The sequence below is a fragment of the Dicentrarchus labrax genome, unplaced genomic scaffold, assembly GCF_905237075.1.
Source record: "Dicentrarchus labrax unplaced genomic scaffold, dlabrax2021, whole genome shotgun sequence".
In the NCBI taxonomy this organism is placed as follows: domain Eukaryota; kingdom Metazoa; phylum Chordata; class Actinopteri; family Moronidae; genus Dicentrarchus; species Dicentrarchus labrax.
Genome location: NW_026136712.1, coordinates 6408514 through 6432428, shown reverse-complemented (window position 1 = coordinate 6432428; position 23915 = coordinate 6408514). Strand labels below are relative to the sequence as shown.

The following is a 23915-nucleotide window of genomic DNA, read 5'->3' as shown; positions in this document are numbered from 1 at the left end:
ATAAAGATATAATAGAAAATAGAAAAACCTATAATGAAAATATATACACTATATTCAGTATGCAATAAAGGAATACGATGTGCACAACATATTTTAAACAGTATAACTAACACATAAAGGGGGGTCTGTTGGAGAGGAACAATCAGGTACAAAGGGCTTTATTCAAATGCTTTAATGAAACAACTCCAATACAGTCCGGGTTGTACACACTCCGGTACAATAGGGAGCGGCATACAGCGTTAACGTTGGTTTGTAGCCCGCCAGAAAACCAAAGAAGAGGATCAGCGCAGACAGCAGGAACCGGTAACTTCCACTGGAGGCGAACTGGTTTGGGGTGACGTTTCCTTCCCGCGCAAATTGAGCGGGAGTGGCTGAGAGGAGGAGGAGGAGGAGGAGGAGGAGGAGGGGCTGGAGTCTCCTCGCCCGCCCCCAACCATGAACGTAGAACAACAACAACAACAACAACAGCAGCAGCCGGTCACAACTTCACCTAGGACACCAACAACAACGGCAGTCAAAGCGGAGTGTGAAGAAGAGGAGAAGGAGGAAGAAGAGGAAGAAGAAGATGTCGGCCGGAACAGTCAGCAGGTAGTTACTGTGCATTTGTGAAGTAAAGTGTAAGGTCAGTGCAGCCGTACAGTGTGTGGGTGAAGGCTCGCCACTGTTTATTAAAAGCTTGTCTGGTCAAACATGGTTAAATGAGTGTGATGCACATGAGCTCAGGCACAGCAGACTGAGGCACAAGGCTTCCTGCACTGACTCTGTGGAGGGAGCCTGCAAGCTAATGAACACACAGCTGCAAAGGATAGTGGGAAAAGGTGAGAGGAAAGTAAGATAGGGTTTAATAATGTGATTGTAATACGCAAAGGAAGCCGTTGGGAGTGGTTTGAGATCAGGACACAACACATAAGGAAACATAACCTTGTTTTGATAAATAAGTTTTATGGCATTTCGATTGTTCTCGACAGGAGAGGGGAGGGAAATGGAAAAATGGACAGTGGGAGGAAGAGAACATGGGAAGAAGAGGGAGGACACAGTTGTCTGTCTTTTTATTTAAGTCTCTGCTGATGGGGACGCTTATTGGCTTATTGGACATTACAACTAAACAATATACTAAAATATATTTATGAAAACAAACACTGTGTATGGGAGGAAAGCGAAAGCAAGGTTTTCTTACACACCTTTAAAATCAAGAAGGTCACGCGACCCCCTAGTGGAGGTTTCCAAGCCCACTGCACATAGAGCGTTATATGAAACGATAATGTTTTTCTATCCTCACACAATATATATTGCAATATCGAACAGCTAACTTGAGCAAATGAAGTGCCCCACTGTCGTCTCTAAACATGAGAAGAGGAACAATGCATGTTAGGCCGATTATCTCAAAATGCCAAGCAATCGGCCCGATGAATCGACTGACCGATTACGTGTTTAAATTTCAGATCAGTCAACTTACAGAAACACCAAAGTCACACACTTCGAGCCCCAACAAAAAGCTATATTAGTCAGCAATGCAGTGACAGTTCATTCAATGCTCAGTACCTGGGAGTTTGCAGTTTTACCATATTTTCCAATTGGAGGACTTTTTAATCAGCATTGACACTGGATGTCTTGGATCGTTGGCGACAGCAAATGTGCGGCCTCACAAATGATAAGTGACGCAATTTGGTGAATATCGACTTTTTGTCCCTCGGAGGAACCATTTTAAACCTTAAAGAACGCTTTCGTTGACATTTTAAGCAATCTGTCGGGACAGGGGAATGCAGCAAGTTAGAGAAGACCGTAAGTAAAAGCAACTGAAAAATGTAAAAACATAAATTAATTTATAATCTATAATAAGCTTATAATAAAAAAAATAAATAGATAGCCACATTTTAGACTAAATTATGTGTTTGGGAAGATTTGGAAACAACAATTTATTTATTTTTAATATATTATTTCAGATATTTCTTTTCGATGCTTTACTCGTACCACAATTATGGAATTTGTTATTTGTTTTTGAGTTGACATATTTTAATTGACAAGCAAATATTGATGCGATGGTTTGCGATTAAATCAGCACATTTATTTCTGCCATCACTAACAGTGTCCATGCCACCCTCTTGCCACCCCATTCATATCTCTCTAGATCCACCCCTATGTGGGGCAGAAAATGCTTCGGAGAGTGTCACAAAGCCTGCTGACAGCGACTCGGATGAGAAAGCTTTTGAAACTGATGACAACCCAAACACAGAACATGATATCGACTTCACTTTACTCCGATAACCCCCCTGAGAGTGAGGAGGACACAGAGGAGGAGGTGGAGGACACGGCGGGTCCTTCTGATAACGAATGGAAATCAAAGAAAGGGCAAATTCTCTGGTCTCCCACTCCTCCTGAGACACTTGGCCACGCTCCAGGCACTGGTGGGACCCCGGGTCCCACGCGGTACGCCACCAGCCATATCAGCACTTTGAAGTCTTGCTTCGATCTGTTCGTGACAGAGAAGATCATCAAGCTCCTCGTGGACACGACAAATGTGCAGGGGAAACATTCCATTAAAGATTGGAAGGACTTAGATGCCACTGACATGGAGGCATACATCGGGATACTGATTCTGGCCGGCGTGTACAGGTCACGTCGAGTCGACCCGCAGCCTGTGGGATGACCACACCAGACGCGCCATCTTCTGTGCCACCATACCCCTCCGTAAATTCAACCTTATAAGCTCTTGCGTGCGGTTTGAAGACGAGCTGACTCGACCTGCACGTTGTAGGAAAGACAAGCTGGCTGCCTTTTGGACCATCTGGGAGAAGTGGGTGCACTGCCTCCCCCTTCTGTTCAAACCGGGCCAGGATGTCTGTGTAGACGACCAGCTCGTCCAATTCGCCTTTACCGAGACGCACACAGCGGTGTCCTACGTACTGAAACAGGGGAAGAGCGTGTTGGTCCTCTAGACTACGACCACTGCAAAGGAGCGGTCGACAACCTGGATAGGGTATGTGCCGTTATGTACGCAATTATTCTTATTGGATTTATATCAAAATAATTATTTATCTGTGCATGATGAGGAAGAATACAGGTACTCATTTTTTCTTTTTCTTTTTTTTAGCTTATAGGCACCTACAGCTGTAAGAGAAGGGCCAGTCGGTGGCCCCTGGCTCTCTTTTACCACATCCTGGACGTCTCTGCATTCAACGCATTTGTGCTGTGGACAGCTGTGGAGCCCTCCTGGATGCAGGGCAAGACCTTCAGATGGAGGCTGTTCATGGAGGGACTGGGGAAAATGCTGGTGGCCCCGCAAATTCTGCGGAGACAGCACGTCCCACGCACACCAGCCGCCGCTGCCATGGTGGCGGATCTGCACCAGTGCGCGCCGCTGGAAAGCGAAGAGAAGGAGTCGGAGGTATTGCGAGTTCTGCCCTAAAAAAAGGATGAAAGTCGCCACTACCTGCACCAGGTGTAACAAGTATATCTGTTGTATAACCCCACACAACCTTATACTGCAGGTACTGTAGCTACTGCAGCACATGAACAGAAGTGAACTCTCTTTCACACACATTCAGACACAGTTCTCATAGTTGTTTTTATATTTTCGCTGTTCTTGATATTTGAAGAATAAATCTGGTTCTTGTTCAAGGTGATCTTCTCTTCTTCTTTCTTTCTTTATTTCTAGAGCAAGTTTTTAACCAATTTCATGCACCTGCCATTTTGAAACTTAAAGCAAGGATAGGTGAGTCAACCTATAGTGAAATGAATAGTGGAGTAAGGCATGGCCACAGGAAGCGGGGGCACTCTGGGAGTGTGCATAAACATCACATTGCATAGAAATCAGTCCACAGACAACCGAGAAAGTCATGGATGGTCTCACTTTGTAAAGGTGTGTGTAACATTTAGGAGGGTCTATTGGCAGAAATTGAATATAATAATCATAGTGTGTTTCCATTAGTGTATAATAACCAAAGAGAATGCTTTTATCCACAGAGGGAGGGGGTCCTCTTTTATGAAGTATGAAATAACGTGTAAGGCTGGATTACAGCATTAAGATGTGTAAAATAATGTCAGCAGTATGCAGTTAGTGGAAGTTCAGAAAATACATGTTGTTGAAAGAAAATCTACAAAATGCATATTGCTAACATCCCCATGTTGACACTGGATATTCCACAAGCTTTTTGATTGGTGTGACAGTAACACAAAGAAGCCACCAGATGGTGCTGTTCTCCAGGTCATGCTATCTCTGGGATTTGTGGTCGACTCTCCCAGATTCATCACTTCAGCAGCATTTTTCCTCAAGCTACAGCGAGGTGTGTCGTGTACGTGTTTGGTATTGTGGTATTTCTTGAGTGACAGACGTCCCTTCTGTCTGTTCCGCCAGTAGCATCTTTTTTTGGTTACTGTTTTATTGTGCTAGCTGGAGGAATTCAACAGCCACAGACAGACTGATCTGTGTGGCTGTACCCTCAGCTGCCCACTAAAGCCATCTATCTCTGTCAGGGACAACAATAGTGTTTATTTGGCAGATAATAAGCCTGCAAAATGAATTATAATTCATTTTAATAACTCTTTTTCTACATAATATATAAAAAAAGATCTGACTAGTGAATGTCTGAGTTTGATTTATTGAGCCTGTTTTTGGCTTTGGATTCCACACATCTGATGAAGATATCTGTCAAAGAACATGTGCCTATATAATACGTGAAGTGCATCTTAAATCTGCATTATTCTTGTCATTACCCACTTCCTTTCATCTCCATGTGCCACGGATTGTGTAGCACAAAGCGAGTGAGAAAAAACTCTTTGTTGGGTCCAAAATCCAGAAACCAACCATGGGAGTCTCTATACTGAAAAAAATAAACAGTGATTTGTCGCTGTTCTTGCGACACAATGGATGTGTCTTTTTGAGGGATGAGCGGCCGCACAGCCGTTGTTTAGTGAAATAAAAGCAGAGGTGAGTTTAACGTGTGTGTGCAGCAGCAGTCTGTTACATGTACCCCATTCAGAATGACTTTAACATTGGTGTTTCTCTAGCTAACTGCAACTAACTGGTTAAAATTGCAACCAATTGTCGACTTAAAGGTCCAGTGTATAACATTTATTGGCAGAAATTGAATGTAGCCTAATATTCATAGGTATGTTTTTATTAGTGTAGAATTGTGGTTTTGTTACCTTAGAATGAGCTGTTTTTATCTACAGTTGCCACGGGTCGCCTTCCATGGATGTTTCTACAGTAGCCCATAACAGACAAACCAAACAGTGCTCTAGATGCGTGTCACAGATACGATAGTTGCTTCTTGACGCTTGGAAGGGGGGAGGGGGAGTTTCGATCTGCAACTATACCGAGATGCCACTGAATCCTACACACCTTTAAAGGACCATTAAAGGTGCAGTGTGTTTACTATTTTACATTGTTTACTTGTGATTATTTCTTAATGTCTTGTTTATTTATTTAACATCGAACTGCTTTGGGTGATATGAAGTGACAAATGACTAACAAACAAATAGTAAATAATCAGCTCAGCAGCTCGTCCAATCAAGTGTGTCTGTAGGTAGAAACTTTATTACAGCATCAGTGCTGGATGAGAGTGTGCGCTGCTCCCGTTGTTCCCATGTTCATTGGTTTTGACGACGCTCCGCTCACACAGCATGGGTGCTTTTAATAGTCTCCTCATCAAACGTATCTGCATCCTGTTTGCAGTGTTTCCCCCGCCTTCGGACTGCAAATAAATTTCCCTGCGGAAGCGCTTTCGCTGCGTTTCTTGCAGTTTTATTTGACTTTGATGGTTAACTTACAGATTGCCTGGTGGATCACGCGGCTATCCGTGTTTTTGTGCTCAGATTGTGTAACAGACAGCGGGGACGTGTGTCTGTCTCATCTCTACGGCTCCAGTTTGGCATTTTCCCTGTTGTCCTCTGATATAATATTAAAGTGGGGGTGGCGGCACTGCTCAAAGACTGGTTATGACCAAAAGGGGTGAGGGTTGTCGGTTTAATTCACTGCTGAGACAATAGAAGTGAGTGAATCACATCACAGCCATCAAGACACACCGTTGACTTCTGGTTGTACTGGGCGACTTTAAGCACAGTGTACATCTCAGCAAATGAATTAGTAGAGATCATCCTTTGTTCATGGTTATGTAAAACGTTTTTTAGAGTATAGTCACAGTGGACGTTCTCCTGTAGACACAGTTTTGCTCCACAGGCAGTTATAAAACCTCAGTGGGCTGAGGCAAAATCGTGTTTAAAAATAAGCAGACATGAATGACCAGTGATTTTTGGTGAAAATAAAAATGGGAAAAGAGAGAACCTTTTTATTATTAGACTCTGACATTTTGAACCTGCACATAGTCAGATGGCTAAAAGTAGTCATTTATTCCTAGCTCTCTGAGTGGTGAGGATCAACCAAATAGGCTAAAGGGAAGGACCCCCAAAGTGTAATGGATTCTTATATACAATTATTTTACTGCCAAAGTGCTTTAATTGACACACTATAAATAAAGCTGATGATACACCTGAACTCATGTAATTTCATAATGCAAGCTCTTGTTGATTCCCAATTTGGTGTGGAAGTGGGCAGGGGGGTCCTCTACATGTCTGAAACACAGAATGTGAATGTTGTGATGCACTGAGGAAATACAGAACTACGAACACAGAAGTATATCTATATATATATATATATGTCAAATTTTAGTATTTATGTTTAATGTATTCATTTACTTTAAGGTAGCTTTAACACCAACCAGGGCTTGCTAGAAAGGCATGACTGTGCTGAATCCAGCGATATGTCATATGTAACTGTAGCAGCTATGGTGAGTGCCATCAAAGCCGTTTTTTCTACTTTAGGCAACAAGCCTACGTTGGCTCATCATGGATTTCTTTATATGGTCATCTGTAGGACGCCCATTTAATACAGAGATGCACCCATCCACCCGCCCAGTCTGTCTTAGCTATTCAACTGCTCTGCTCAGGACTTCTCTTCAAGTTATTAGGTTGTCTAGTATGTCTCGCAGAAAGTGCTTATTTGGTTGTGATGCTCAAAAAATAATATCTAATGTTTTACAGCCGCTTCTTTCACAGTGTAAGCTTATGAGAAAGTCTTTTTGGACCCATGTGCATCACTTGGCATTGCCACTGCTGTCATTACACAGTTTGGCCACTATGTGAAATTGGCTTCTAAGCCCAGGGCTCTGCTGAGGAGGATTGGTTGCTCCCCCTTGGCAGACTTCCAGAAGTTGGCCAATCGGGAGAAAGTGGACTTTTAGGGAGGGGGCTTGTTTCAGACAGAGGATGAACTGAAGGGCTGTATAAAGGGACAGTATTAGAACTGTGAATCATGTAAAGTTTCCATACCATAATGGGCAATATATATATAATGTGCAATATTTATATATATTTAACACCGTATATAGCACCGTATTTATTTTGCGAATGTAAATACTCAGGACTGTGCACCTTACCTCCCTTTTTTGTACTATTACTTTATGTCCTATGTTCATAGTGAATATATTTTTTATTCTTTTTGCACTGCTATTGGAGTTGGCTTTTTAATCTCAGCGTACATGCGTACAGTGACAATAAAGGCATTCTATTCTATTCTATTACTCTAGTGGAGTCCCAGAATAAAAATATATGGGTCTCATTTGTGAAAAATATTCAATTTATAAATTTGCAGATTGTTTTTCCGACAGTGAGCTTATGTTCAATTCATAAAACATACTGTGTTACTAACACAGGTTTTAAGAAGCCCATTTGTAACTGATGCACCTGTTTGGGATGCATGAGTCCCTCAAAATGAGCATAATATAGATCCCCTTTAATATAAAAATATAGCCTATAGCTGCTTTAATGAGATATATTGCTTGATTGACCAGTGTATTATGCTTTTATGGTAGTTTTCCACCATAAACACTCTCTCACCCTCTTATTGCCCAGACTTTGGTTCTGTTTTGGGAATGAATAAAAATATTTAAACAGACATCACAGATGTAGACACCTTCTATTCACTTAAAGCCTGAAATGTGCGCTTTGGTTTGGACCTCACCCAGCTCTGTCCCAGTGTCCAACACTTTCCCACAGTCCTCTAGGAGTGTGGCCATGCCTAACCCACAAATCTTTCACTGGGTTTTCATCACATTACTGTAGCCACTGGGTTCAGCTCAACCAATGAGACATTATTCCAACTCTGAATCCCAAATGCTTTATGTAAATCATCCACCTGCCGGCCACTCATGTGAAAACACACACACAGTGGGCAGCCTGGAGTCCCACATTTCACAGCATGTCTGCCTGACGTCTGCTGCTCTGGTGCACCGTGCCCAAAAAGAGCAGTCTGGATATTTTGGGGGTATTGGACAATAGAGCGATGCAGCATTGAATTAAAAAAGTGTTTGTGGGGAAAATGTATTACAAGCGGTCATACAAATCCAAATTCTGAATCAGTGCCAACAAACAGGCTGCACCTTTAAAAGAAAAATACACCCTAAAACAGAATTTACATTTCTACTACACTGTACAACCCAGGTTTTACTTTATAAATTGGATACGGTTTCTAATTAGGATGAACAATAAAATAAGAAACTGCAGTGCCCCACAGCACACTGTCAGCTGTTATGGTGATGGACACTGATTCCAAACTCAGTTAAATTAAACTAGGTATGGAATGAGTGTTCAAAATGATCGAAATCAATATTTTTAATGATCATCACAAATGTACCAGAGAGACTACACTGGTTGGTATTCATCAATGTCCAACAACATTGTGAAAGTAGCCTGTTATGATTTCCGTTTTAGGGTGGGTTTTCCCCATAAACGCACGGAGAGAACCATGCCTTTGTGCGCTCCTAACATCACAATACGGGAGAGGGAGGAGAGAGAGCTGTTTACATTGTGAACCAGACCTCACATTCACAGGCATCCAGCTGCACCACCGGGACAACAGCTGTCTCTCTTTACAGCCAGTTTGTGTCCGTGAAACCGTTCCAAATTTACGCTTTACGCACAGTCATGATTTTGACGCACAGGTGAACTTCTCTCTCCTCAACGCGCCTCGACCAGAACTCCTCAAGGAAAAGTGTTGGAAGACTTAAAGAAGACCCATCTCGCCCATCCCACAGTCTTTTTTTTTATTGTTTAAATCTTAATAGCTCGGAGCTTAACAGGTGACCAGAGCCATGTCCAGGAAGAAGGCAGTGAAAGGCAAAGGGAGCTCCAAGAGCCCCAAGGCGTCGCCGAGCAGCGGCAGAGACGGCGGGAGGACGGGGAAAGGTCTGGCCGCCGCTGCCGCTCCGTCCTCCGGACTGGTTTATCCCAGCAGGCCGTCCCTCAGCAACAGCGGGGAGTTCTATGACATCTCCTTCAAGGTGAGCTCAGAGTTCAGACTGAATGCCTCAAGTGAGAGATTGTACGAGCATCAAGCAGACAATTAGTAAATGACCACAGGTGCGAGCGGCCAATTCACAATACATTTGGTGATAATATATCTTCTTGTTCCTGCTAAGTTTGAATTCTACCTGTCAGTGTCCTTTCAACACTTTCTAAGAAACCAGAATAAATGTGTGTGCAGCTGAATTCAGAAAAACCAGTGAAGCGTGATTTGCACTGGAGCATGACCTGTGTTTTTCTCAATAATATGAAGGTGAGTTAGGTTTGATATTCTGTTGCCTTCTTTTGTGAAGCAGGTGAGACCAGTGTGTATGGAAACCTATTTCTGCCAAGAAAAAAAATGAAGCCATGAAAAGTTAGGCATGATTTAAAAAAAAAAAAAAAAATAGGTACTCATGGGAAGTCAAAATGTTGACCCACAGTATTATTTTATATGTATGTATATAGATATATGTGGTGTATATATTGCGACTCAGTAAGTTAGATGTTTGATACAGTCTGGTCTGACACAGTGAGAAGTCACTGTTTAACAACAATGCGTAGACGCTGCTAGCATCTGTTCTATCAGAACTGGCAAGTATTTCTTCATTAAAGGAAGAGTAAAGAAAGTCACTGAAGGCGTTTCTCGATGGAAAATATGTTTTCGCTGACGTGTGAGTAGTTTATATGGATCATTGATCCAACGGGTTGAAGATAAATGGTTCATCTAATCATCTGAGTATTTTTTGAAACAACGTCCCAGATGTTTCGGTGTAACAAACCGTATGGTGGAGTCAGTTTGAATATATTGATTTCAACTCAGAGTATTTATAAATGTGATGTTTAAATTTTAAAAGTGATCTTTAATTTTTTTAGTTTAGTTTTTCACCAAGTTTTGGCTTGACAAATTAACTGACTCATAATTTTACTTTAGACATATTTTGACTTACTGTGAGTATTTTTGTTTTTATTATGCATAGCATAGCATGCATCTTTTAATTTTTTCTTCTCTTGGCGGGAATGGGCTTCCATAGGAGCCTGTCTGGTAGCTGTAGAATATATAGTACAGGACTATGTGGATAGATGGTGGAAATCGTGCAACATCCAACATGTGTCTCTGAGCAGGCTTGTTGGCAAAGTTAATTCCACCATTATTCCCCACAGAAGGCGCAGTCCCAAAATCCATCATAAGGTAAATTATTTGTCCCCATCTGAGTAATTTCATCCGGCTGAATCCCAAAGCTCCTCTCACATGTTGGACTACAGTAAGATTTATCCACAGTGTGCCTGAGCCCTGCAAAGTTTAGAAAGCACAGTATATTAGCCAGCGGGAACATTAAGTGGTGTGCGCCACCGCCATAGCCCAGTGCAATAACATGAAAGAGATAGCGGGGAGGGGTTTCTATTATGTATGAGATCAATTACCAGCAGCACAGGAGGGAGAATTTTTGTTTAGCAGCATAATGACACAACATCTGGCTGCTACTATTTCAAAATGTACCAGCACAAAAACCTCTGCATTTTCAGAACTTTTATATTTATGAAAAACATCAGATATCCTTCACTTGTGAGAATGCTGTACACCTACACGTGACATGTAACTGTGGGTGTCTATCCCATCTCAGAAATGTATCCTGTCCTATTCTAATGTCACCAAACTTTTTTTGTAGCCTACCAGAGAGACGCACTGTCTCTGTAATGATTAATGAATATTAAAAATAATCGACAGATGGATCGATATTGAAATCACTAGGTGCAGGCCCACTGGCTGCATAGCACAGAAAGAAAGTATCAAATGGAGATGATGAAGAGTAATAATAATCTGCATTGAGCATATGCACATTACGTTTTCATCAGGTGGGTGGCAGCCGGCATTGATTTTTCCACAATGAATAACAACTGTTCATATGACAGGCCTGCCAAAATCACTGCTCCGTGCTCAGCTTTTGTAACAGTTCAGTGTCACGGATAATCACCTCTGTTCACAGCAAAGGACTTTCATATCAGAGTACACTCCTGCTAATAGAACTTAAAATGATTAACTTAGAAAAGCTGTGACACATGACATAGAGTACAAAGTGAACAGAATTTTGTGTTGTCTGATGGGAAAAATGGAAACAAACACTGTGGATCCCCCCCCTCTCTCTGTCCCATTGGTCTGTACAATCTGCTCTCTCCCACTGGAGTGAGTGTAACGCTCTGTTTCCTCCTGTAGATGGGAGTTTGGGGAGTGTGTGTGTGTGTGTGTGTGTGTGTGTGTGTGTGTTACCTTAACTCCTGTGTTTTTGTAGATAAGTTTTGAGCTGGGCTGTTTCCCTTCCGTGCCTCAACCAGCTTCCTAAAAACACACACGCACACGCACACGCACACGCACACACACACACACACACACACACACACACACACACACACACACACACACACACACACGCACAAGGCCTTGAGTTGTATCTTCTGAGCCTCCTCTCTCCGTCTGTCTGTGTCACAGGTGATGCTGGTCGGGGATTCAGGCGTTGGGAAGACCTGTCTGCTGGTTCGCTTCAAAGATGGAGCCTTTCTAGCTGGGAGCTTCATCTCCACTGTGGGCATTGACTTTAGGGTAAGCCCACGCACGCACGCATGCATGCACTCTCAATGGAAATGTGTGCAGGAAAGTACAGAATTAAGGTGTTTGGATGTTCTCGTCGTTGCTGCTCTAGCAAACTTTATGCTTCTTGGCAGCTCAAGGTAACTGAGAAATTTAAACCTCAACACACATTACCGACCATTCAAATGAAAATGTACTTGTATTTCAGTCGTTTTAGAACAAAATAAAGTACACGTTGATTACAAAACGATGTAGACAAACTCGTGTTTCTCCTTTCTAGCCAGTAACTATTGCTTATGGCAGATTGTATTACTGTAGCTAACTCCTTTTATATTAACATATGGGTTAGTTTAAAATGTATCTGTAAAGCTGGAATTGTGCCCCTGCAAAGATGCGTGTAAAAATCTATGCAGAGAAGAAGGGTGTTATGGGTAGGTGGCAGAGGCTTGCAGTGGAGCTGGGGCATGTCAAGCAAGTTGATTGGTTGATCCAACATCCTGTGGGAAGTTTCCCTGGACCCAGTTTAGTAGTTTGTTTGCACTGTAATCAGGGTGAAATTGATTTCCATTACCTGATTTCTTCTGTGTTTTCTTTACATTGTTGTTGACACAGCTGACAGTGCTTCCTAGTGGACATTAGTGTACGTTACACCCCTAATCAGCACAAGTATAAAGGAAGCACTCACTCTGAGAGCACCCAGTACCAGCTGGGAAAATGCTACACAGTGAACAGTTTTTTTTTTTTTTTTTATGTAGCATAACTCCACAATATGTAGCTGGCTGTACTGCAGGCAATATTTTTAATTTCCCAGGATGGTACCTTTCCTACTCTGCCTCTGATTGGCTTACCCTAACCAATCTTCCTTCTCATGCCTAAACCTAACAAACCCAACAAATGACAGCAACAAGTACTAGCCAATCAGAGGTAGAGTAGGGCGGGTCATGACTTCGCCAACCTGGGAAAAAGAATTTGGTGTACTGTCGGTAAGCCAGTTAGCCAGACTAAAAAAAAGACACTCCACACTCCTCGATGCTGAGTATGGCTCTTACTACAGTCGCACCATGTATGGCAGGTCTGCTGTCCCTAGTTACAGTTGTTAAGCCAGGATCTTTAGTATCTTCTTTGGGCATTTACACTGCACAGCCGTGTTTCCTAACATGGCCATTCCAGTCTGATTTTTAATTTACATCAAAGGAAGCTGAAGAGATTACGGACCATAAAGTGATTCATTTAGGTCAGCAGGGCGACTGGACAAGGTTGGTGCTTTTATGCTCTTATAAGATGTGTGTAGTTTCCTTTAAAAATGTCATGCAGCTGTAACAGCCGATCAACTTTTGAAAGTTAATGTGCTGGCTCTCCTCCCTGGTCCCTTGCAAGGTGTTTAAACCCTACCAGCAACCCCCCGATTTACCCCATGGGACGCAACACATTTGAGCTGAATTAAGCTAAATTAAAAAAAGTAATTTAAAATGAGGATATGTATTGGTGGCCAGATCCTTTTTTTTTTTTTTTTTAACTGCTAATGGCTAACCCATTTTCTGCCGATTGTACCCTGGGGGAAGTGCAGAGGAGGGTTACAGTGACAGTGAAAAACAGCCACAGTGTCACAGCAGTGGACTAGAAGCAGTGACCCTTTCAGTCTTTTACTGTCTTGTTGTTGCTCCCCTAAGCAAGATCCCTATAACTGCACAATCTGACACAGCTGTTTGGAAAAATCTTCCCCTCGGAGGCATTCTCAGTCCTGTTTTACTGATGCTGTCATCCACAGCGATTTACAGTAGAACAAGTGTAACAGTAGAAAGAGAGGTTAAATTCCTGTACATTAAAGCCAATAGCAGGAAGTGATAACACACCGTTGATGCTGCCCAGCAGGATGTCTGAGGATGTGTGTTAACTGACACCCCTAGCACAAATAAGAAGCAGTATGACATGGTATTAACGGGATCACTCTGCATATAAAGCATGCAACATCATTTGGTGTTTTGCCCTCGAATCAGAAGCCTTTGGCTTGTTGTTTTACCTGATTCCTCAGTCTCTTAAGCAACACATCAGATAACAATGAGGTAAAAGTACACTCACATTGGAGCGACTTTGAAATAAATGCTGCTTTCCTGCGGCGATGACTGTAAAATAGGACGGTGTTGCAGGATACAACATCATAGGCACAACTGTGCTCTCGACTAAAGAAAACAGAACAGTCTTTTTTAACAGAAGTACCACAGGCAGCAGAGGTAAAAATAGAAGAAAAAAACGGTCTTTCATCTGCATTCGTGGTAGAAAGACTTTGCAGACTGTGCAGCAGGAATTGGCCATTATCACTACCATAAACACACAGACTAGAATGCATGCACATCCAAACATGTTTACAGCATCTGGATCAAAAGATTTTATTGTTTGCCTGACACAGCCTACCAAAAACCTCTGTGAAATGTTTGTTCATTCAACTACTGGAAGCTAACGGTACAATGAGCAGATGCATTGTCTGTTTCTGTTTCCTCGTTATCACTCCCATACCACAGAACTGTCTTCCCTGGTACTGAAGGTTGACAGTATGAACACATTATCATGATGAATCATTTATTGGACACCAACTGTAAGCACACACTCTTTTTCTCTATAGGTAATTGTTATTCACTTTTGCTGACTTGCCCAGTTTACACTCACATCAGCACTGCTTCCATAGTCTCTAACACTATAGCCGTCACATCGACCCTTACCCTAACATTAAACCTTTGTAATATGAATATAATGGAATACACATTTTGGGCAATACGCTCTTGTGTTATTTGCTTTCTTGCTGAGCGTAAGATCAGAAGATTGATACCACTCCCCCGTCTGTACACTAAACATTCGACACTCGCCCAACCAATATGGGATTTCTGAGACTGATACCGATTTTAGAGGGGAATGATTCACAGATAAGCGTTCTGAAATGAAAATATACCTTTTTTTTATGGTAGATAATAAGATAAGATGATACAACTATGCATAGGTTCTTGGCTGCTTTCTTAAACAAATTACTTGCTAAATAATTCAACGTGGGTCGGCCAGTAGACCGTTAACTTAGCCTTGCATAAAGAGCTTGCCTGTCTCTGATGACAATAGGTAAGGTAGCATAATCGGCTTAGCAGCACCTCTAGAGATCACTGATACACGTACATGTTTGTTTAATCTGGGCAAGAACTGAAGGTAAAAATGTCCACCGGTAGTTGAACGGTAGTGTCATTATACCAAGCTGCACAGTGACAAAATGCATAACATATCCATTGATGAGTTTTAGAGATGCTGGTAGGCAGGTGTTGTTACCCGATATTGTTGTATGGAGCTCCAGCTCCGGTGTCCATCTTCATCATCTAAATTTTTAAAAGTGTAGATGATGAAAACAGAAAATAAGCATATTCTCCCAACAATGCAAAACTATTCCTTTTTATCCTAAAAGTCTTCACCTTTTAAACTGCCCTCTTTTTTTGACTCGTGACTGAATCTCGTGAATCTAAAAATGAAATAGTCTCTCAAAAAGATACATACGCACACTAAAAGCAGTCTTGCAGTCTTTTGTAATCGCTCTGCTCCGTCAGCGTACTTAATAAATGATAAGGACATTATGTACATAGACGTGGAAATAATCTGCATGCAACACTTCAGTATGCACTTTCTTTTGTAACAGTAATTTAGGAGAATGGTATTATTCCAAAAATGAGCAAATTGGAACTAATCCTCCACTGCTACAGGCGTGTGTAGTGGATGTTTCATGATCTGATGCTATTTTTAAATAGCAGAATCCATTTCTCTGTGCTTCTTTTCACTTTTTGTTTTCCTCATGCTTCCTACCTTGAGTGAGTTCATACTTTGACAAGCTGCATACAACTAAAAATTACAATGAATGTGGCTTCTCATCCGGTAATATGAACCTGGCTACATTAGTTTTGTTGAGTTCATTGAAAAATTGTTGAATATTTTGAATGCCATCAACAAGTTGTCTTTACTTTGTATAACGCTATCCGTTCATTAGCACTTATTAGCACTAGAGCTTGATCTCTGTAGGACACATGGATGATCTCCACAACAACTCCATTGCTAGAAGTTTGTGTAGTTAGGGTGCTCTTTTTAAATCACAGAAGCTACATCCATACATTTTCCTTTAGGAAGTACATGTAGTGACCTCTCTACCTTATTGACATTCCATGACAATTAACAACTTTCTTTAATTCTAATTCAGATAATTCTAGTCATCTCATCAGCCAGTCCATGCTAAAATATTAGAAATACCTGCTGGGGCCAGTTATCTACCAGGGACACATGGATGATGTTGGTGTTGCGAGTATATGACCAGAGGGCAAACATCCCAAAAGCTCTTTAACTCACACTGTTCAGTGATATTTGAAGAGATGTAATTAATTTTTGGCAGCGGATTTGCAGCGGACAGAGTGCAGCGGAGGTCACCTCGTCTCCGTGCTTAATTGAAATGGAAGTCTTTTCATCTGAGTTGAAATTTTAATATAGATAATGTGTTACAAAGTCAACGTCCATAAAGGCCAAACTGCGGCGAATTTGTTGCTCAAAGCTTTAGGGCAGAAAACAGTTATTGTACGTACAAGCTTTGTTTTCCAAAGTTAAGGACTGACAGCTCTTGCTTATGTCGTCACTTAGTGTGTAGTTTTTATGCACTTTCCTTCTGTATGTGGGTAGTGTGAAAGGCTGAAGCTAAGCAAAGTTGTGACAATATAAAATCCTATCAGTGAGCGAACAAAACAAGCTTGTTATCCGTTCACACATCAGGCCTATTACCCAATCGCTCAGCTTTGTAGGAAATCAACGCACTTCCATCCTGATGTGGTGTTTCTCGCAGTGTGAATATGAGGTCAAACTTAAGTGCTGCAGCCTCTGTGTCCCTCCGGCACTTCAAACTATCCTCTTTTCTTTTTTTTTTAAAGCAGCAATGAGCAGATCCTGGGACAGGGATGCTGGAAAAGATGTGCAGTATTGTGCTGCTCTTTAGCTTAAAGTTGATATATTTAGCTGTCAGTGCAGCAGGGAGCGTTAAAAACTTGCATCTTTCGCAACGTCAGGAAGGTGCAGCAATGCGACCTTTTTACTCTTGAGATAATGAGGAATAAGAGTCAGCAGCCGTGGAGGAAGAAAAAGTTTTTGGGGGGGTAGAGCGCTGAACCTTCAAATTCAGCCTGCTTTTCCACATCTATTTATGTTTCACCTGACAGGATGAAATGACGAGTCAGAAATCAGACTTCAAACGCTGCTCGCAGACTATTCCTTCTGTTCCTGGAAGAAGTTTGTTAGGGTTGCTGATGAGATATTTCTTTTTCCAAGATGGTAAAATAGCAGGGTGTATTTCTCCTTCTCCTTCCAAGTGTGTGTGTGTGTGTGTGTGTGTGTATGTGCACGTGTTTATTTATGCGTGCCACCTCTCATTTCCATAGTATGGCTTTTCTCTCCCTTCACCACCCATTCACTGTGCTTGAAATGATGAAGCACAGCACCGGACCAGTTAATCATTAAACAAACTGCCGCACAGCTCGCACTGACGCAGATGGTTTTGTGTGTGCGTGTGTGTGTTTGTGTGTGTGTGTGTGTGTGTGTGTGTGTGTGTGTGTGTGTGTGTGTGTGTGTGTGTGTGTGTGTAGCCTGGAAGGAGAAACAGTCTGCCAGAGCATGACAGCTGGATAATGCTGACCACCCTCACTGCCCTTTAGCGCTAATTGCCATGTGACACAGTTTGCGTGTGTTTTTTTTTATGTATGTGTGTGCACTAACACTAGCACCTGTAACTCTCCTATCTCAGGAGGAACAGCTGTGGGGAAACAGCTGGCCCGAGTCACATTTACCTTCACTTAATATTTTAAAAAGTTTAACTAGCCAGATCTTAAATGCAGCGTGTCCTTATTGTATATTTATTGGAGCTTTTATTGTTGTTTTAGAGTCCTGCAGTAACAGGGCTTCACAGGTCATTGAGCGTTGATCAGTTAGTTGCAATCTGCAACTTCACTGCTAGATGTCACTAAATCCTACACACTGGTCCTGTTTTAAAGGTGCAACATGTGGATTTAAACATCAGTAAATTTATGCAAAATACACACATACATTAATATCTGAATGCTTTTTTACAATGTTACTTTGGGAGCCACTGGGTTGCATATGGGGTGGAAATTGCTGGATTGCTTTATGGCACAAAAAGAGTAGGAGCCGCTGTTCTACCACATCAAACAGCTTAGGTTAGCAAATGTATACTGATGGTGGTAAAATCATTGGAAATGTAGAAATTTTGCCAACATATTCATCCTCTTCAAAAAACTTTGCAATAAGAAGAAGGATCTGCAGACATGGTGGCTGCACTGTTAATGTCACATTGCTCTTAAATGACTCTCCCAAATTGTTTTCTGAGAATGTGGGGAAGCCAGGAATCTGTTGTGCGTTTTACCCTGTGAGCCACAGTGTTTGATTTGGAGAAAAATATGGTGAATTGCTTTATGGCATAAAGCTGGAAGAGGAAGCTATTACTTTCAGAGCAAATGGAGCTTATGGTGATGGCAGATAACTGTAGGAGTGAAGGATGCTGGAGAGATCACTTACAACAATATGAATCCCTTTTGGGCATGACTGCACAAACAAACCCTGGCTGTTGGATCATGGGTTTTTGCGTTCAGTTGATCAAGCTGCAAACGTGGCAGCTGCTTTTAGAATTGTCGCATTTCTCCTCAACTACTCACCAAAGTTGTTTTCTGATAAATCTGAGGTGAAGAAGTCAGCCTCTACTCTGCGTGTTGCTTTGTGTGTCACAGATTTGGAGAAAACTCTGATGCTTTAGTGGAAACATGATGGAAGAAGTGAAAGGATGATGGAAAAGTATTTTCAAAATCTTCACTAAAGACAAAGAGAACACTTTGCAAAAGGAAAGCAGTACTTACATAACTGGACGAAGTCACACTTTGCCTTTGGTCACTGGGTTGTTAATCGGGTCCAGGGCCGAGAAAAATAAGTGGCAGGGAAGTCAGCCTCTACTGTGCATTTCATTTTGTGAGCCACGGAATTTGATTCTGGATAAAAATCCTCCTTTATTGCCTTACAGCACGAACCTGGATATAGTTTCTGTTTTCTGAGAGCAAACAAAGCTTATGTTTTCTGAGTTTGTGGTGAAGGCTGGTGGTAAGAGTGAAAAGATAATAAAGAAATAACTTTCAGAATGTTTGTGTCCTCTTCAGTGAGTACAAAGAGCAAAAACTCTTTGTGACAGTTTGCTTTGGGAATGATGAGAAAATGTCACATTTATTCTGAACTCAAATTGATTCTGGAAGATATCCGAGGCCGGGAAAAGGCCAAGATTAGTTTTAGGTTTACAATGCTGAGTTTAGTTTAGCCGTTTATCAAGAGATGCATGAAATTTGAGGGGCAGTGAATTCAATTGCCTGTTGTTGTCGTCATCCAAACTGCTCCCCATAGCTCCTTGATGAGCCTGGCTGCTGGCTGCACTAGATTCTCAGTGGATGCTTTCAAGACTGAAATGTCACAGTGAACATCAAGCTTGTGAGATTTACGCACGCTTTACAAGCCTGGGAAGCAACAGTGTTCATGGGAAATGTTTTTTAGAGCTGGCAACACTACTGGTGTGAAATGGAAGCTACGTATTTTGGCCATGGTCTCAGTAATTAAATCAGTTGATTGTATTTTTATAAATTTATATCTTTAGTACATGCACTCGCTTACATTCTTCTGTTGTCCCATCTTCAAGATGAAGGTGAATCCCTGTACCTGTACGCGTATGCATCTGCATTTCTATGCCTTTTTATGCAGGACTATGTATAATTGTACAGGCACATGTTTATGTCTGTCAATCAGGATACTAAGGCTGTCCATTCTGACGGTCTATAATCAGTCAGCAGAGGACTGATGATGATTGCAGTCCCTCAGTGGCTCTTCAGGCTCCCAGACGCCGTCCATCGATCCTGGAACGCCCTTTTTTGTGTGGCTGTGAATCTCAATCCCCCCGGCACAGGTCTTAACTATCTACTGATTTCTTTTTTTAAATTTCGTTATGCTTGGCTGCCTGCTTTGTAATCTACCACTGACCACACTGGACAACACTGGTCGTCATAGTAACGACGCACACAGGTACACCAAAGGCAATTTTCTGTCCACAGCATGAAAAGGGTGAAAGGTATAGTCTGCATTATGCACGCACCGGCACAGGCATCCACACACATGCACATTAACAGACACAGAACCACTCTCTTGTTCACACACTTACAGTCATAAGCTCACGCACACATCCGCTCCGTATTGTTTATGTGGTTTATTGTTAGTGTAGGATGAATCATTGACATCTTCAGGGCCTCACTGTACATCCATGTTTTATGTAAGTGTATCTTTGGTCTACAGTTGTCTGTGACCTGATTTAACCAGGATCTACTCACCCAGCACTCTTACCATAACCAAAACTATGACTTTGTAAGGTTACATAACACTGTGTAAGCTGTCATCAGTTGGCTGTTGAGATGGCTGTTGGTTAGACAGCACAGGGTTGTGTAAGAAGATGACGATGATGTGGATGATGGTCTCTACCTCGACCCTATTTAAATAAATAACCTTTACACTGTATTTCCATTTAGTAGCGCGAAGCGATAATATCTGTGTCAGCTGCTCTTTTTGCTGCATATTGGGTGAATGGACTGCATTAATGTAGAGCTTTTATGTTCTGGCCTAAGCATTGGCTGCATTTTGGGATTCAGCGTCAATCAAGAGCATGTAATCAGGAGCCGCCATGGCTTGAACAACCAACCCTGCAATTATTGGCTGAAGTACACAGTGGATGAACGTTAGGGCAGTTTGAGGTAAATATCCAAGTGCGTTTTTATTTATTATTCTGTTTTAGACATTATTTTCTACAGGCCAGTGTTGTACAAGCGTAATTATCGACATGTTGTTTTTACCTTGCCAGGGTCCCTGTTGAGTCTATAAGTTTCTATAGAAAATTGTAGCCAGTTTTGCTCACATAAATTAAGATGTTACTCGACATTACTCAATAATATTCAAATAAATGAATTGATAACAGCTATGATTGTTCTGACAGACTGCTAGTAAGCCAGATCTGACAATGTTTTGATGTTTGACTGATGAACCCTAACTTCTGACGTGACGTAAGCTGCTTCACAGCCCTGATTTCTGGACAGCGTCACTATACGCCAAAAACAACAATGTGATATACTCACTTACACTCTACAACTGCTGAGCTACCTGTTAGCTACCTCTCCAGAACTGACATGAGGCGATAACCTAGATGTTTTATATGGAGAATAATACTTGCCACTCTGTTGGTTTTAAATGAATAGAACTGACAGAAAACCACATTTCAAGATATAAAAAGAGAAAACCTTTAAGTGGCCCTCCTTAACCAATGTGAGGTGCTTGCATAAATATGACATCTGTTTCTCAGTGGGATATTTTAAATGACATATAAATTATTACCATTAATCTTGCTGGACAGATTAACTTTAAATCATAAAGCTTCTAGGTTTTGATCGATCATCATTATTATTTGCCTTCAGTTGGATTTTGCTCTTTTCCGAGACTGATGAAGACCTCAAGATGCGCAAACAATAATAAAACAGAAAATCAAAGTTAAAAACCACCAAAATGGATGATCAGTCTCATTATCATCCCTGTCGACAGCTTCCCGTTAGACTGCACTACATCATCTGCTCTTTCTCCCGTGGTGTCGGCTGAAAATAAGCCATATGCAGATTCACTTCAGAATTCATGAATAAGCAAAATGATGAAACACACTCATGCTTATAATCCGCCATGCGACAACAACACCAGGAACAGTACAAAGTCCAAGCCACATTTTCTCTACTCTTAAATAACCAGTCATTCCGTCTCCGTTCATCCCTAATCCTGCTGTAGGTTTTCATTTGCATTTACTTTCCCCCTCTTTTTGAGCTTATTAAATTACTCTTGTTATGTAATACGACCCAGATGTATTAGTAGTGCGGTGGCCCAGTAGACCTGAAGACCCGGTGACAGATATACAGTTGACATAAGCACCTACAGAAGCAGGTCTGCTTGGTTTTCTCTTTTTCCCTTTTGCGTCACATGTATCCTCGAGTGATTGTTGGGTTCCCAGGAGACTGTTGTTATGGACCAGTAACCGTGACAACGATGCAAAGCAATAAATGTGTGGAAACGGCTTCTACCAGATTCTGCTCGTTTGGCTGGCAGATGGCTTTCCGGCTTTTTCGAGCTTCAGGGGTTGACTGAGGTCCTCAGCTGGGGACGTGGGAAGGTTTAGTTGTATTTGTTGCAGAGACCTAACCGAAATCTGCATGTGGTGTCAAATTTACAGATGGGTTTTTAGCCAGTATTCATTCAGGGCAGGTTGGGCTCGGCATTGCTTTGCTTCACGCTCTCACAGTTCAGTGCGCTCACAATTGTAAGCTTTCCAGTTCAATCACAGTGCTCTGCTGAAGGCCACAGAACAGCTCCACTGCAGCAAGTCAGGGGTGAAGTATTTATCTGTACAACACAAAGGATTTCACTTGGAGAACTGATATTTTTTCATGAAAAGCAAATAACTGTTTGTATGTGAAAAAACTGTGAATTACATGGTTTCTTTTTGGGATTTTTGGGTTCATGGTAGGTTGGTCAAGTGGACGAAAATATATCGGCTATTGGTGATTAGTCCATTGGTTGTTTTTGGTTGGGGGAGGGGGATTTTTGTTATTTTATTTCTGCTGCTCAGTGACAGAGATTCAGCAGTACAGTAGACACACAGAGGCGGGTGCGACACACACGTGAATATATCGGTTCCAAAATGTGAAAATTTAGCCCAACCCTAGTTCATAGTCAAAATTGTGATCTTTGGGAAGGGTCAGGCATATGGATGATTTGAAATCATGACGTCAGTATTTCTAAAATTCGGACTAAAAGACTAAAAAAACCTAAATCAGAATTAATGCATTTTTTGTTGTGGGCAGTTGAACACACTGTAAACATAACAATGACCAATTATCACCTTATTGAGTTGATGTGGCTAGTTAGAACATTTTTTGCCTGTTTACACATCCAGAAGACATGCAGCAACATAAAATTTGTTCTAAATTAAGCTCTGATTCTGGGTACTTGATGAATGTAAGTCCAACATTCACTTTTACTTTAGCTCCGTCTCAGACTTTACCAACTCCTGAGGGAAATATCTGTCTCTTTAGCTGCTAAATACTCAGTTTTGTTCACCAGCTATTCACTGGGGATTTATCTGAGCTTTTAGCTGAAAACATCAGCCTTCTGCTGCTGAAAACAACGCTGATGAGAGCCGTGAGACTGAACCAGAACACGAAAGTTGCGGGACATGAAACCAAAACAGCGAGTTGAAAGACGATGAAGAGGTCTGTAGAGCTCAGGCTCACTGCAGAGTTGGGTGAAACTTTTTTGTCAGTTAGTCAGTGACCCCTTCAACATTACACATAGCCATTTCATTCATTGTTAATATAATATTATTGATTAGTGCAACTTTAAACTAGCCTGGTGAAGTATGATGAGTGAACTAAAGCTAAAATGTAATAAACTTGAAAAAGGCCAACGCCAATATGACATGGAATGTGATTGTATGCCACAAATGCTTAAGACAAAACTACACCTATCCCTCAGACCAATGTTCACACTGTTTTTTTTCTCTATTTAAACACCAATTCCCTACGTTGGCACTGAAGTTACCACTGACTAAACAAATGTTTCTTTATGAGAGTGATTCTGCTTGCTTTTCATGGAGTTAGAAAAAAAAGCACATCTGGTGCCTTCCCAATTCAATTACACACATTCACAGTCTTCTACTGAGGTGCTCAGGCGAACCACAAGTGTTGAATTGTTGAAGCAGAGGACCACACTGCTCATTCACTTTCCCCTCTGCCAGTCCAAGGATCCTACTGACAACTGGCAGTCTTTCATGCGCCTGTAACTTTATTTGTATTGGCTTTGGACTGTCTTT

At 41.6% G+C, this 23915-nt stretch overlaps 2 protein-coding genes across 3 annotated transcripts in view; both read left to right on the top strand.

Moving 5' to 3' along the window:
* Positions 1-324: 324 nt before the first annotated feature.
* Positions 325-3623, top strand: LOC127373486 (uncharacterized). Its single transcript, XM_051418006.1, has 3 exons — positions 325-588; positions 2129-2977; positions 3092-3623. The coding sequence occupies exons 1-2, from the start codon at positions 436-438 to the stop codon at positions 2645-2647; spliced, it is 672 nt and encodes a 223-aa protein (XP_051273966.1). The 5' UTR covers positions 325-435; the 3' UTR covers positions 2648-2977; positions 3092-3623.
* Positions 3624-8808: 5185 nt separating this feature from the next.
* LOC127373483 (ras-related protein Rab-26) overlaps positions 8809-23915 on the top strand; it is an 85419-nt gene continuing 70312 nt past the window's right edge. For both annotated transcript variants that reach the window (XR_007886914.1, XM_051418003.1), the window contains exons 1-2: positions 8809-9335; positions 11825-11935. Coding sequence is in view for 1 of the 2 variants with exons in the window: in XM_051418003.1 (XP_051273963.1) it covers positions 9147-9335; positions 11825-11935 (300 nt within the window). In the remaining variant the exon portion in view is untranslated. The remainder of the gene's footprint in view (positions 9336-11824; positions 11936-23915) is intronic.

Coding starts and splice junctions, on each gene's coding strand:
- LOC127373486 (XM_051418006.1), top strand. CDS start 436: ATGAACGTAGAACAACAACAACAACAACAACAGCAGCAGCCGGTCACA. Junction 589..2,128: donor TCGGCCGGAACAGTCAGCAG/GTAGTTACTGTG, acceptor ATATCTCTCTAG/ATCCACCCCTATGTGGGGCA.